We start from the raw sequence: 15,105 nt of genomic DNA on the forward strand, positions 1-15,105 counted from the left end.
TTCACACTGCACATGCGCAAAACTGAAACATATACGCCAAAGAACGCAATTCATATTCGCACGTAAATGACACTTCTGACTACCTTTGATTTGAAGGGCAGAATGGGGAGGGGAGGACTAACATAGACAATGTACAGTAAAGGAGTGCCGAGGCCAAGCACATTCACCAGCCGCTGATTCAACTTTGAGCACCTCTAAGGTACGTGTTTTTCAGACTTGTCATTTGCACCAGCTACAGGGCAGGTGTAAGCACCGATTGATAGTGATGATGGACATGTATGCATGCCACAACATTAGGATCAACTGTAAAAAGTCATTTTATATACAGTAGACATTGAGAACATCTTGTTAAATGTATTTGGGGGGATGTTATATACCATCTTATTTTTAATGATTAGCTTAACATGTGACAAGAATTGATTTTTTTTTCTGTGCGTTCTGCTAGGAATTGATATTGCACATCTGTATTGTTCATATCCTGGAGTGTTTTGTATCGTTCTCAATGCTGTGTATGCAGAGCGTGACTAGGCCTGTATTCAATGACAGACGTTTCTTCAGATCTACTTCTAGTTGAAAATAAGGCCCTTAGTGTTTATCTACACAGAAGCCTACAATTGAGAAACTAAAAGCAGGGACACTTTCTTCTGCAAAGTAAAACCAGTGTGAGAGAAAAACTCAGCAGCACAAAGTGCAAACACTTTTAAGGGAAGTGGCATAGTACATTATACCCAACAATGCCCAATACATTAAACCTAGAGGTGTCCAGTATTTTATTTTCATTAGAGCTGAGCAAATTGTATGCATTAGTATCCAATATGCTATACTCATTTGCTAGTATGTGACTGACTATTATGTAATGCACAGCTACGTCATGTGAACAATGCATAGCTCATATTAGCTAGTAATCAAAATAGCCTATTCTAGTGGCATACACAAAGCACCACCCATTGTAGTGGCTTTTATTAAAAATGGAGACATGCAACGTCTTTTCAGCAGAAGCCTATTCCTACACTCCGAAAAACATACCAGTAGGTTAATTGGCTGCTATTAAATTGACCTTAGTCTCTCTCTGTCTGTGTGTGTATGTTAGGAAATTTAGACCATAAGTGCCAATGGGGCAGGGACTGATGTGTGTGAGTTCTCTGTACAGCGCTGGGGATTTAGTGGCACTATATAAAGAGCTGCTGCTGCTGATGTGGTACAACCCCCCATCTCCTATCTTGTGACATGTCCACCTGTGACTTGTAAATTCAGGAAGGTTGGCAAGCTTGTGTGTCCTATTAATTGCATTTGCAAACATATACTTTGAGGCAAGTATGAGTATTGATTTACAGCTGGACCTAGATATTTCTTTACATACAATAACTGCTAAATTTGTCCAGTATTCCATGTTTCTCAACCTTTGCCTCAAAGCTGATATGTTTAATTGATATGAAGAGGGTAGCGGAGCATATCTGTATTAAACCGGAATGGGGAGACTCTAAAATAATCAAGTCTGAGTGACTGACTTGCAATCTTCTATTCTTTGTAGTGAATGTTGCTTTCAGCTCAAGCTGCAAAAAAGACAGGTGGGCAATTTCCCTCTGTTGCTCTTATTTTTAAAGATGTTCTAATCACAAGTTAGAAGTGGAACTTCCTTTAATGCTGACACCAGTACATTAAAGATAAGGAAATCTTACAAGTCTTGGTTTGTGAATGTCGACTAAAGATTTTACAGAACGCACACAGGTAGTAAGAAAACTCCTTATGAATTGTTCTTTAATTAGGAAATAGTCGTAGCTTACAATTTTAGCGCCTGGGGCGAGAAAGGAAAGTGTCGTCCCTATAGCCCTCAATTTTAACCAAATAAATTTAAAATCTTCATAAAATACGCCCCCCTTCAGCGTTGTGCCTTGGGCGGTCGCCCCATCGCACAGCCCTAGTTACGGCCCTGTGCCTTCTGCCTAAAACATTGTGCTTTCCCACTTAACTAATTAAAGAACACTCCTTAGTGAGCTGGGGCGTAACACTGAATTGCTCACTCTCATAGTAAAATTGGTAAGGTGCCAGCAATTCATTCCGTAGACCCCTGCTCCACTCTTCTAAGCATTTGCGTTAGATGTCAGATATGCAGTGGTGCTTTGTTCTGGAACTGAGACTGGGCTTCCTTGCACATGTCACACAAATGCTCAGCAGAGACGAGTGAGGGCCTCCCTAGTGGATGAACCAGCAACACCAAGTTCCCCTCAATGCCACTATAAGGAATTTTTGATGATGTGTAACAAGAGACATCCGCGCTTCTTCTTTAAGTGTTTCCCTGTTGGTATTAAAATTTCAAATAAAAGCGCACAGGAAACAATTCTAGTAGAATGTATCTGATAAAAAGTCAATCTATGCTAGAGATGGTCACTGACCCCCGTGTTTTGGTTTTGGATTCGGTTTTGGATCTGGATTACCGTCGTGTTTTGGTTTTGGTTTTGGTTTTGCAAAACCGCCATTGCGTGTTTTGGTTTTGGTTTTGGTTTTGTTTGGTTTTGTTTTGCTATTTTGTTGGAAAATACATGTTTTTGTGCCTAAAATAACCCAATTTAGTGCTCCAACTGTTTTAGAGATAAGTAATCTAATTGTTGAGGTAATAAATTATCCAAAAAAACTGTTTAATTCTTCGTTGGTAGGCCTTCATTTATTCTACACACAAAACAGATTGTCTTCCTCTCCATCTATGCATATTGGCAATGCAGCCATCGTCTTTGGATGTATATTACACCCTACACTTATAGTTAAATATGTAAAGAAATGGAAAAAGACAGTTTGCTTTCTGTCTCTCTAGGCCCCCCTCCACTTGTTTAAAAAAAACAAAAAATTCAGCCATTATAGACTGTACAATATTAATTGACATGGAGAAAGCCAGTTTGGATTCTGTCTCTCTAGGCCCCCCTCCACTTGTATAAAATACCAAAAAATCCAGCCGTTATAGACTGTACAATATTAATTGACATGGAGAAAGCTAGTTTGGATTCTGTCTCTCTAGGCCCCCTCCACTTGTATAAAATACTAATAAATTCAGCCGTTATATACTGTACAATATAAATTGAAATGGACTAAGGCAGTTTGGTATCTGTCTGCATCAGATCCTCTCTCCACTAGGAGTAAAATAGAAAACTATTCAGCCGTTATATAATCTAGAATATAAATAGAAATTGAGAAAGGCAATTTGGTATCTGCATCATAATCATCAACATCATCATTAGCGCCCTCGTCGCCTACACAAATCTCCCCCTCATTCTCTTCTAATTCCAAAGTGGCATCCTCAATTTGGGTATCACCGGCTACACTCGGGCTATTAAGGCACACATCAGCAGAATGCTCACGATTAGACATCCCACTGTTGGATGGACTCTCCACAGGGATTGTTGTCATTTGTGAATCATAGCAAATATTCTCCTGTAATGCCTCACTGTTATCTTGCAGCTCGGCTTTGACGCGTAACAGTAGTTGTGCACCAATTGTAGGCTGGGTAACTTTTTGGGATCTGCCACTAATACCCAAAGGTGAAGGCCTCATTCTCTCTTTGCCACTGCGTGTGTAGAATGGCATGCCTGCAATTTTTTTTTTATCGTCACTTAACTTTTGCTCAGTTACACTTCTTTTTCGCTTCAATACAGTAAAATTTTTTTTGGTTTTTGTTTTTTGCACTAATTTGGAAACACTCTGTTGTTTGACATCGCCTTGGCCAGATGACGTACTGGGAACACTAACATCAGGACTGGTGACAGAACCTGGTTGCTCATTCAGATCATATGTGGACTGCTTTGAATCCATTCTGAGCGCAAACCACTGGGGAGTGCTAAAAATTATTTGGTAGATACTGCTGACAGATATGACTTTTGACAGCCAGAAATATTAATGCACAATTAGGGAGGACACCCCAAAAGCACTGAGGAGTGCTAAAAATTATTTAGTAGATACTGCTGACAGATATGACTTTTGACAGTCAGAAATATTAATGCACAATTAGGGAGGACACCCCAAAAGCACTGAGGAGTGCTAAAAATTATTTAGTAGATACTGCTGACAGATATGACTTTTGACAGCCAGAAATATTAATGCACAATTAGGGAGGACACCCCAAAAGCACTGAGGAGTGCTAAAAATTATTTAGTAGATACTGCTGACAGATATGACTTTTGACAGCCAGAAATATTAATGCACAATTAGGGAGGACACCCCAAAAGCACTGAGGAGTGCTAAAAATTATTTAGTATATACTGCTGACAGATATGACTTTTGACAGCCAGAAATATTAATGCACAATTAGGGAGGACACCCCAAAAGCACTGAGGAGTGCTAAAAATTATTTGGTAGATACTGCTGACAGATATGACTTTTGACAGCCAGAAATATTTATGCACAATTATGGGGGACACCCCAAAACCGCTGGGGAGTGCCAAATATTAAGAAAAAATAATAAACCTCTATCCTCCTCTCTGCACTAGCGATTTTGGTTAGAGCAATTGCAAGAACAATATTGTATTCTCTGTCCCTGCTCTAATTAGCCTATGACTACACCCTGCTCTCTCCCTCTGTCAAATGGCGATGGATTGCTGTGGAGACGTGTATTTATAAAGTTGAAGTGTCGCGAGAACCGAGCCCCGAGATCCGACGACGTCACGATGACGTTCGGCCTCGATTTGGATTCGGAACGGGCGGGAGAGTACCGAGCTGCTCAGCTCAGTACTCGGATACCCAAAGTTCGGGTGGGTTCGGTTCTCGGAGAACCGGACCCGCCCATCTCTAATCTATGCACACATTGAAGATGGCAACAAAAACACAGAAAAAATATATATTTATGCTCCTTTGCTATAAATTGTATGATGGCGCTTTGCACTCAGCAGTTATATTGAAAGGGAAGTTCTTACCCTATTCTGTCCCTGTATGTCCATTTTACTGAATCCTCCTGATTGCTTCTGGCTGTACGCCCGTTGAAGGAAGCTTCTCTAAAGGATAGAATTATGAGCGTGCACTCGGTGTCTCCTCTGTCTGGAGGGCCCTAGAGCGCTGGTGGAACGCAAAATTACTTCTTGTGAGTATGTATATGCACAGTATAGTCACAGGGAGTAATGTTTCCACAGCTTTCAAAACTTTAAAGTGCTATCCGAATACCCATCTATTTATTATAGCTTCCCCTCTATCCATACTAATACACCCTCACAACTGTCATCCTTCACTCTGAGCCACACTCACTCCTCCTGTTTGAACTGTACCCTTTTCCAGTCAGAATTTAAGCTCTCTCACTAACTGGGTCCTCTTCTCTCATGGCTACTTAAAGCAGACCCTCAATCCCTGGTGGGTATACAATGCAGACACACACAATCATTTCTGGTGGGTTTGCAGTTAAGTCCCTCTGAAATCTCTACTGCCCTTACAATGTAGATTCCCCACAACCTCTGGTGGTGTCACAATACTGACCAAAATATATTACTTATCCCTGCCATGTTCCCATCCTGCTTCTTAGCGCTCAGTTGTGGCACTAGACCTCTTGACACCCTGATTGGTCGCTCTGCCTCGTGATTTGTCTGGGCTTACCAGCTAATTGTAGTGTAAGGCCAGCTCTGATTGACAAGGAGAGAAATGCCACCTTGCCATCCTTGCTACAGCATATTTTCATTGTATTTTGGTTAAAACAAAACATTTAATTGTACTGGGACCTAGTGATGCTTCAATAAAAGATTTTATTTTTATATGCATTTTACTTACAACCATATCAAATGAAGTCTTGAATGTGCGTTTTACTTTAATTAGGTTATTACAGCATAAACTTTCATACTGTGCATTTGGATTACCACTGTGAACAGGCGGCCTAATTTGCATACAAACTGCATCAAACATTAGGCAGACCTTTAGCTAAGTTTTGTGACACACAATATGTCTCCTATATGGCTGTAGGGTTTTCTATGTAAATATGTGGTACCTTTTTTTCCCCCTATAACAAAATAGCATTAAAAGCAAAAAATATACAGAAAAAATACTATTTGTAAAATATATTTTCCCCTCTGTATCATAAATTGCTACTAAGTGAAAAACAAAAATGGAATAGTTCACTTTTTTTTATAGATTTTTCCCCCATTTATGAAGATACTGACATTTGCTCTTTCTTATACATTTGTTAGATGGAGATAGTCCTGAGCTTTGTTTTATTATTATGGTAAATTTACATCAAAAACAATATTCTAGAATAACAATAATGAATATAGTAGTGTTCAAAAGACTATTAGGGAATCGAGAATGGGATTCTTTATGTGGTCAAAAAAACATTGAGCTGTTTCTGTTATTTGGAATTCAAAGGTTCAAACTATATATAGCATTCAATACTACAAACTGTCTCAGGTCTAATATATATATGAAGCACAGTTCTTTCTCCCAAACACCGTGACATGGCTTAGAGCTACAGAGGTCCACCTGGATATTGCCTTATTAACTCAGCTGTGGCTTTGTTACAGGTGAACGGTGTGGTCAGTGCACCATGTGACAGGCACTTGAGCAGCTCAACCAGATATACGCCATCTGTACATGTCTTTTTGCTGTGCGATTCTTATTATACTGGCCCTGGGGACAGATTCTCCTCTGCCCCAATTCCCAGCCCCTATATGTAACCTGGGAATGGTATTTAACAGAAGTGGGTCACTTACTCATAAGATGTCAACTGTTGTCAAATCACGAGATTTGTATCAAGAATTAAGTATCTCCAGAGGATCTACCAAACATACCCCACACCCTTGTTTCCTTGTGGCTGTATTTGTGTAATAAGCTGTTTTCGGGTCTACCAGACAAAGGGGCCTATTTATCAAGTCTTAAGCCATGCGAAGATGGCATATTTTAGTATCCTAGTAAGTTTTAACAAAAAATATCACTTGCATTAGGCTAAGTATTGCAGAACGCTGTGGCCCTCATAATTCTCAATGGGGATTATGGTCCCGTTCAATTTATTAAACCATGGTGGCTTAGTGGTTAGCACTTCTGCCTCACAACACTGGGGTCATGAGTTTGATTCCCAACCATGGCCTTATCTGTGTGGAGTTCATATGTTTATATGTTCTTTTGTGTGGGTTTTCTCCGGGTGCTCCGGATTCCTCCCACACTCCAAAAACATGCCAGTAGGTTAATTGGCTGCTATCAAATTTACCCTATTTTCTCTTGTCTGTCTGTGTATGTTAGGGAATTCAGACTCTAAGCTCCAATGGGGCAGGGACTGATGTGAGTTCTTTGTACAGCACTGCGGAATTAGTGGCGCTATATAAATAGATGATGATGATGATAAAGCTCTGAAGAGCTTAGCTTACCATACGTGACCTGCCTGGAGAAGATGAGTTGATAGTGAAGCACAGTCATCTCTGCAACAGCCTCTTATCGGATGCGCTGTCCTGGAGTGACTTTCTGATAAATGGCAGTGGTACATCATTCCTTATTGCAACAATATGATAATTGATGATAATTAACATGGAGAAAATGTGGTGAATAATAAATAGGCCCAAAAGACTGATACTGACTACAGAATGTTGTAGCCAGACTATTAATGAGCTAGTTTTGTCACATGCATATCTCTCCAGTTTGTTACTCCTTACATTAGTTGCCAACCTTGGATACAATGGGAATGGGATGCACCTCAAACATTTAGAGGACTAATTTTGTTGATTATGTTCTATACGTTAGAGAAAAGTGCTAATAGTATAATCGCTCTTTATATTTCCGGCTTAAAACACAGGTTAAAACTGGTGTTGTAGCACACGTGACATAATAGAGATAATTATATATATATTGGGAGCAGGTCATAATGTTGTCTGTCATTTCATGTGGGTTGTCTTGTTTTTCTGATGCAGGATGCCAGCTGGACTAGTCCAGGCACGCAATTGCACCATGGGGGTCCCACTATCAAGTAGAAGTTCTCCGTTAGCTTCACACGCATCTCCTGGTGGGCTGACAAATTGTACCAATGTCGTTAGACCTGTCCTTCCTATTACTGTACCTCAGATACATCCTCACCAGTCTCCAACATCCACTCAGAACAACTGCTCTAAGATTTCTACCCAGCAAGGTGTCAGCCAGACACGCACCACAGTGCACATGGGTAAGTGAAGCAACAAATCCATAGTTAATGCTGTTCTTCTTTTGTTACAAAAATATGTAGTCTACAGCCCAGACTGTGTTTCATAGTGTCCTGTTATTATTATTCAAAGTAAGCATCCAATGAAACGTAGTTATGAAATCTAAATGTTTTATGCAAAGGAGTGTTAATGTGAAAATATGTCTCTGCATTTTGAAGATTCTGATTTATGTAGTTAATGATACATGTGTCATGTTTTATATACCCTAGAATTGTAAAATGCCATAATTAAGCATAGTTAAGATTAGCGTAAACGAAAGCAGTTTGTCTTGTCATGAGGATAAATGCATACAGTTCTTAGGAAGACTTTCATATTAAAATAATATGTAACACTGTTTTTTTAAAACAATTGTACAAAATCCAGAAAACCGCCATTCTGAACTTTAATTTCTTTTTTCAAAAACCGTTCATTGGTGAGAAAACAGTGAAAATGGTGAAACTGAGATCAGTTCTTTATTTCTGTATCATCATAAGGCATGAGCAATCTGGCAGAAGGCACTAATCTAAATGCAGGGCTTGATGCGTGAGTTGTGGGCGCCCTTGGTGCCCCCCCCCCTTCAGGCAGTGACTCAATCCTTACCATTCTTGGCGCTGCCGACCCACATTCAGTGTTGCCCCCTACATCCAAACACCCTAGGCAGACTCACCTAATGGTAGGGTTGGCCCTGCCTAAATGTCCTACAGAACTGACCAGTTTCACACAACACATGACGGAACAAATTATACCGATGAGAGGTGCAAGCAATGCAGCTGCCAATTACTTCACAGCCATGCACAGTGCGGTCATTGAACAGTCATGTTTCTGTCTTGGACCAACAAAAATACAGTTATACAGGTAGAATGGTCGCACTAGGTTCACACACTGACCATTATCGTGCCAGACAAACAATATAAATAAGTCTGATGTTCATTATGCATAATATTTTGCCTTTTACTTAGAGAGAACATTACATGCAATTATGACTCACAACAAAATTAGATACAATGATGAATTCTTAGACTGTGATTTATATTAAATGACTGGGGATTCTGGATATTATCTACTGACATCTGTAATGTTTGACACTTGGAGGTAAATGTATGACCCTCCGATTTCTGCAAGTTGCCGGAATTCAGCAACTTTGCAGTGAAAAGACTTGTAGAAATCGGAGGATGATACATTTACCCCTTGGTGTAGGAATAAGGATTTTAACATAATTTACTAAACGAAATTCAAAAATGACCCGTCTTTCCTCCTAGAGCATTCAGCTCCTTATGAAATTATTTAGCAGATTTACTCTTGCTAGGGAAAAAGACAGTTAGTAACCATGGGGGATATCTACTATGCGGTGGTTCTGTGAAACCGCAGATTCCAGTCTCTTTGAAGTCATTGTGTAATACAGCACTTTTATTAAAGACAGAGCCCATTGGATTTTTTCTTTAATAAGATTGCCGTTTGAAGAAAATTGCTTAAATTTTCTTCAAATGGCCGGGTATCAGCGGTTCTATGGAACCGCTGCATAGTAGATATACCCCTATGTCTTTGTGTAGGACAATATCACCAAAAATCTGAAATTAATTATTTTTTTGCTTTCTGAATAACATATTTCTAGATAAGAGATCTCATATCTGTAAAATAAATTTTGTTTAAGCAAAGGAAGGATGTCCACCCTATTATCGTTACCATTACCAAAATAAATTTGGTACATTTTTGTACTGTAAGCATACATACAGTGCTCCCGCATTGACTATTAGGACATTGGGCCTGATTCATTAAGGATCTTAACTTGAGAAACTTCTTATTTCAATCTCCTGGACAAAACCATGTTACAATGCAAGGGGTGCAAATTAGGTTTCTGTTTTGCACATAAGTTAAATACTGACTGTTTTTTCATGTAGCACACAAATATCAACTTTAAATTTCAGTGTACAAATAAGCTATCAAGTATTTGTGTGCTACATGAAAAAACAGTCAAGATCCTTAATGAATCAGGCCCATTGTCCTTATGGGATCTCAAACAGAGCAAAAAGTTGAGTGCAGTCATCTGCGATACTGTGACTGATCACTGTTCCGGTGTATAAGTCAACCAATCCACACAATGCATCTCTCTACAGTAACTCAAACTTACTTAGATAAGCACCTCTCTCCTAACATGGCAACCTGCAGCAGAGGAGTGAAATTAAGCATGCTGTACATATTCTATTTATTTTAAATAGTGGCTTCACTTGCTCTTTAAAGGCTTTCATAAAAAGGGATTGAATCATCATGCATACTTGTTCTTATCGCGATTGTCTATACTATATAATCCATATTTCATTTTGAATCATTAAGGTTTTTTGTTTTCAGAAAAGAGTGTAAAGCACTTCGATTTGGGAAACCACATCAAAGCAAATGTTTCAATTAACCAGTGAGAAATAGAACAGATTGTTACTATATGTATTTTCTAAGAAACACATATACAGCTGTAATTTTGCTTGATCTGCAGCCAAGCTTTTCCTTCAAACAGTCAGCTACAACCAGCCAATCTCTTGTGTAGTGTAAATAATGCCAGAGGGTCAGTAGCCATGTTAAAGTGGTTCACATCTGTAGTTGTCTACTGTCCCTAATTATTTGGGACAGTGCCAGGTTTTTAATATTTGTCCTTAGAATTTTGTTTGTGCCAGGACGTGTTTCTGCTTTTCAGTACTAAACAAATGCACAGCACAAATCATTCTGTTGTGTATACAGAGCACAGTTTTTACTGTCTATTCTTAATGCTTGGGATTGAGGGTTATTATTATAATCAGTGGTCGAAGTAGAAGTTTAGAAGTGATGGTATAGAAAAATGTAAGTGAATGGAATTTAATAAAAAATAAAATAAATAAGTAAAATAAATAAAGTAAAACTTAATAACAAACAAAGAAAGTAAAGTAACATATTTTTTGAGAGATAGTGAATAAAATAAAATAAAAAAAAAAGCAGTATCTATTTATGCATTTAAAGTTTTGCACATTATTGAAGGATAGGTATTTTTCTATAAATACATTCTTCATTATATTGCTGTAATGATTTTTGTTTTTTTTAACACTCAATACTTTTTAGCCCACTCAACAGCACAGTCCCAGGAACGTCCCACAGCTACTGTATCACCCATAAGGACTCAGAACTCTCCAGCACGCCTTCCAGCTAGCCCAAACAGGCCACAATCGAATGTCTCTCTACAACACATGCAGCAGCAGTCTGCTGTACAGGCCTCTGTAATCCACTGTGCACGGCCAATTATTCCTTTAACTTCAGCTGCAGCAGCAATCACACCTCCAAATGTTACTGCGGCCCATATTAATGGTGAAGCTGCCAATGGACCAATCAACTGCCTGCTAACTGCCAGCCCTACAAATACAGGCTACAAGACAGATGAGAAGAGGACTGAAAAAGTAAGTGTCTTTTTGTTATCTTCTTGAAATTTGTTATCTAAATGTATATTACTATTTAATACTGTAAAAAGTTCTATAAAGAAATTTAAATAAAAAAATGTTACGTGTTAGAAAGAAATTGCTTACAGAAAAGTTTATATCTAGAAGTGCCCAGACATTTTCTATTTTTTGTACAGTTTTTGTATAATTGTATGCACCTCCTGCAATATTGCTTCTTCATGAATCAAATCTAGCAAAGACTACAGTGAGATTCCTAGAGTGCAAAAAAACAACTTTATTGTCACCTTCTTCCTATTTTACCTCTTTTACTCCTTGTCCCATTCTACCTTTTACTGCCCCCTTGTCCCTTTCTTGTCCCCTTCTAGTCTCCCACCGCCACTTCTTTCCTTTACTTCCTCAGCCAAGATAAGATAAAATGTCATTTATGAATATCAATGGAACAGTGCCTTATGGCAATCACATAATTCTAACAAATGCCTAAAGACTATAAACATATCACATATATGAGAGTACCTTTGTTTTACACATCAAAAATACCTACAAAATTCAATGACATACCAGTGGGTTACTAATATATATAGAGATATGTGGGAGTCCACATTTATAACATCAGTGATCCAGTGCATATTTAATTATGCAGCGAAAAAATATTACCTGAGCAGCTAATTTTTTCCGCTACATGTCTTAAGAAGTCTTCTATAACTGGTCTAATCTTCCCCTTGGTCTCTCCTGTGTGGCTGTAGCCGTGGCCAGCTCCCACCTTCCAAAGTTACATGTGGTGCAACAACTGATGCAGCTGTAAATGCAGGAACATGCACTTTCAGGCACTTGGCGGCCTCACAGTCATCTGTTATTTCTGCGGGTGCCTGAGGGCTGGTGCAAAATCTGATCAGTAACAGGGACCATTGCAGTGTGTAAAGTTCTACTAAGCTGGTCCTTCCAGCCCCATGTAAACAGTCTAGCGATTAAATCTATGAAGCTCCGATTTCTGCAAGTCGCTGGAAATCAGCAATTTTGCAGGGGAATTTTATAGCGGCGATGGCTTGTAAAAGCAAACTTGTATTTGCAAGCCATCGCTGCTATAAATTTCCTCTGCAAAGTTGCTGATTTCTGGCGACTTGCAGAAATCTAGGCTTCATACATTTACCCCCTAGACTTCATACATTTACACCTAGGACTGACTGACATTATGACAGGGAAGCCCCATGCTGCGGGCTTCCCTGTTATAGTGTTTCACCAGCGCAACCTGTAGCCTAGTGCTGCTAGTGCCTTTTTTGGGGGCACCCTGTGATGTCTGTCACCCAAAATTTGCCGCTACCAGCCTAATCTATGAGAGCTGGTGCTGGCAACACTTTAATTTGGAGACAGGGTGCCCTTTTTAATTATTAATTAAAAAACAAAACTAAACTCTATTTTAAAACCAGCATCACAAGTAAATCTTAGAGTGTTTAGTGGGTATCCAAATATCCAAGTTGCCTATACTAATATGTGTGTGGTGTTCATATAACATATTTACACAATAATATTGTAACAGAAATATTGTTGTATGAGTGACTACAAATTACATCCAATGTGTGTATTGTTTACTCTTGGTTATGAAATATTTACACCTTTTTTGTGCACAATAATTCACTATACTCAATGCCACAATGTTCTACACCTATGTCTGCCATGTGCTGCCTATTACGCTTATAAAAACAATTTTAAATGAAAATCGTACTTTGTGTTTAATACAATTCGCTAGGTGTAAGATTAAGTTCTCAACTGTAGAAACCAGTAGTATAAAATCTGTTCAGATTTTGTTCCTGAATCTCCTGAATCCCCCCCCCCCCAATCTACCAGTAGTGCAATGTTAAATGTTCGTAGCTAAAACTAAAGAGGCACATATAGTGAAGGATCATTAGCAATTGTATATATCAAGAAGCAAATCCACTTAAACCCTGGGGGTAAACGCGAAGCTTTGTAAGTTGATGTTGCTCTTGTGATCCTGGGGTGGGCTCGGTGTTCTTGGATCCACAGCTTCTCTTCTCCACTCTTGGTGTGGATGTATCGTACAGGGGTTCACTTCCTGGTTCTACAGTGTTTCAGGATTACAAATGGATGTTTGAACATGGGTCCTTGTTATGGGTAGAGTTCATAAAGCTCACTTAAAATCCAGAGTTTTATTTAACTTTGCGTTGTTCACATGATCCTGGCAAGCTTCTAATGGTTCCACGATGCTCTTCTGTGTACTTGTCCCTCAGTCCTTATTCAGGCAGGTAGCAGTATTGTACGTAGCTTTCACATGCATTGGAATAAGCACAAGGGAGGATATCAACAATATCACCACTGATGTGTTTAGGGAGTTTACAGGTGCCTGGAATTTACCAAGTGAAGTAATACAACAATGCAAAGGTTACACAAAAAAGTGCATATGATAGGTAACAAAATATAGGATTTAATGTTAATATAGCATAACTCCTGAGAGTAGCAGATTTTACGTTTTGATTGGAGTCTTATAATACACAGTACTATGGTATCAGCCTACTGACCAGGAGCTAATAGTATGATATTTAGAAGGGTGGTCATTTGCTTTATCTGCAGAGAACAAATGGCCCCATAATGTCTTCCTCTGAAACACTTGTGTAACAAGAAATAAGATAACTTTATTATAGTGATCACAATCAGTAGTATAGTGAATATGAAACATAGTCAAGATATGAATTCTTCATTCCACTCTGAGATAGACTGGCCCTGGCCCTAAGCATGTGAGATTCACAGCACAGTTATGCAATAAAACCCCATACCTGTCAGCACTGGGATCACTCCACATTATAGATTACAGCTGTTAATTAGGCGGAGAGGAGACATGTGGCTTCCTGGCACCCATATGTTCATAATATTCTTGGATTCCTGCTTCATCCCTTTCTGCCATCCTTGACCTTGGATTACAAACTCTCCTTTTGTAGATTAACGGTGTAAGATACAATATTTTTTAGCTAACTAAATTTATTATTGCACACCTGGTATTTTGTTTGCCATAAACTTTCAGCTAGAGCCAGATGGATCATAGTGTTTAATGTTTATTTTATACATTTATGTTTTTACATTTAGATGAGTTTTTGCTGCAGAACTGCAATTTACTAAATTTTCAGCTAAGCTTATGTCTTAATGAATTTGATTATTTAAAGATATACATAACCTGAATTCATAGTTGAATACAAAGTGTATATATGAAAATACAGTTCCTGTGATATTGTTTATATTTTTTTTTACAATTTGGACTCCAAAGGGTAAGTGGTACTACTTTGTTTTAGCACATTGGTGTGGAGACATTTGACAAAGCTATTTAAATTCTGTCCACCTGTTTTGGGACACTGCAGGAGTTTCAATATCAGGACTAATGAACTAACCTTGGGTCTATGCCAATTTACTGCTTTGTTTTTGAATATCCTCTGACATGATTGGATATATAGTTTTTGCTATATTTTTGATCTGCATTGTAAGCAACTTGTCAGCTTTTGTCTTGGTTGATTGAATGTATTTTTTTAGGTTTTCAAATAATTTTTACTCTAACATAGCCTTTTCCTATC

General features: G+C 38.6%; 2 protein-coding genes across 4 annotated transcripts in view; both read left to right on the plus strand.

Moving 5' to 3' along the window:
* Window positions 1–15,105, plus strand: part of SH3RF3 (SH3 domain containing ring finger 3) — a 358,548-nt gene that overhangs the window by 332,117 nt on the left and 11,326 nt on the right. For 2 of the 3 annotated variants that reach the window (XM_075200284.1, XM_075200286.1), the window contains 2 exons: window positions 7,857–8,104; window positions 11,202–11,533. In XM_075200284.1, coding sequence (XP_075056385.1) covers window positions 7,857–8,104; window positions 11,202–11,533 — 580 coding nt within the window. The remainder of the gene's footprint in view (window positions 1–7,856; window positions 8,105–11,201; window positions 11,534–15,105) is intronic. The other variant, XM_075200285.1, reaches the window with a different exon arrangement.
* LOC142141621 (uncharacterized) overlaps window positions 1–15,105 on the plus strand; it is a 939,875-nt gene that overhangs the window by 156,083 nt on the left and 768,687 nt on the right. The gene's annotated exons all lie outside the window — the stretch shown is intronic.

This window comes from Mixophyes fleayi, chromosome 2 (genome assembly GCF_038048845.1).
Source record: "Mixophyes fleayi isolate aMixFle1 chromosome 2, aMixFle1.hap1, whole genome shotgun sequence".
NCBI classification, from domain to species: Eukaryota; Metazoa; Chordata; class Amphibia; order Anura; family Limnodynastidae; genus Mixophyes; species Mixophyes fleayi.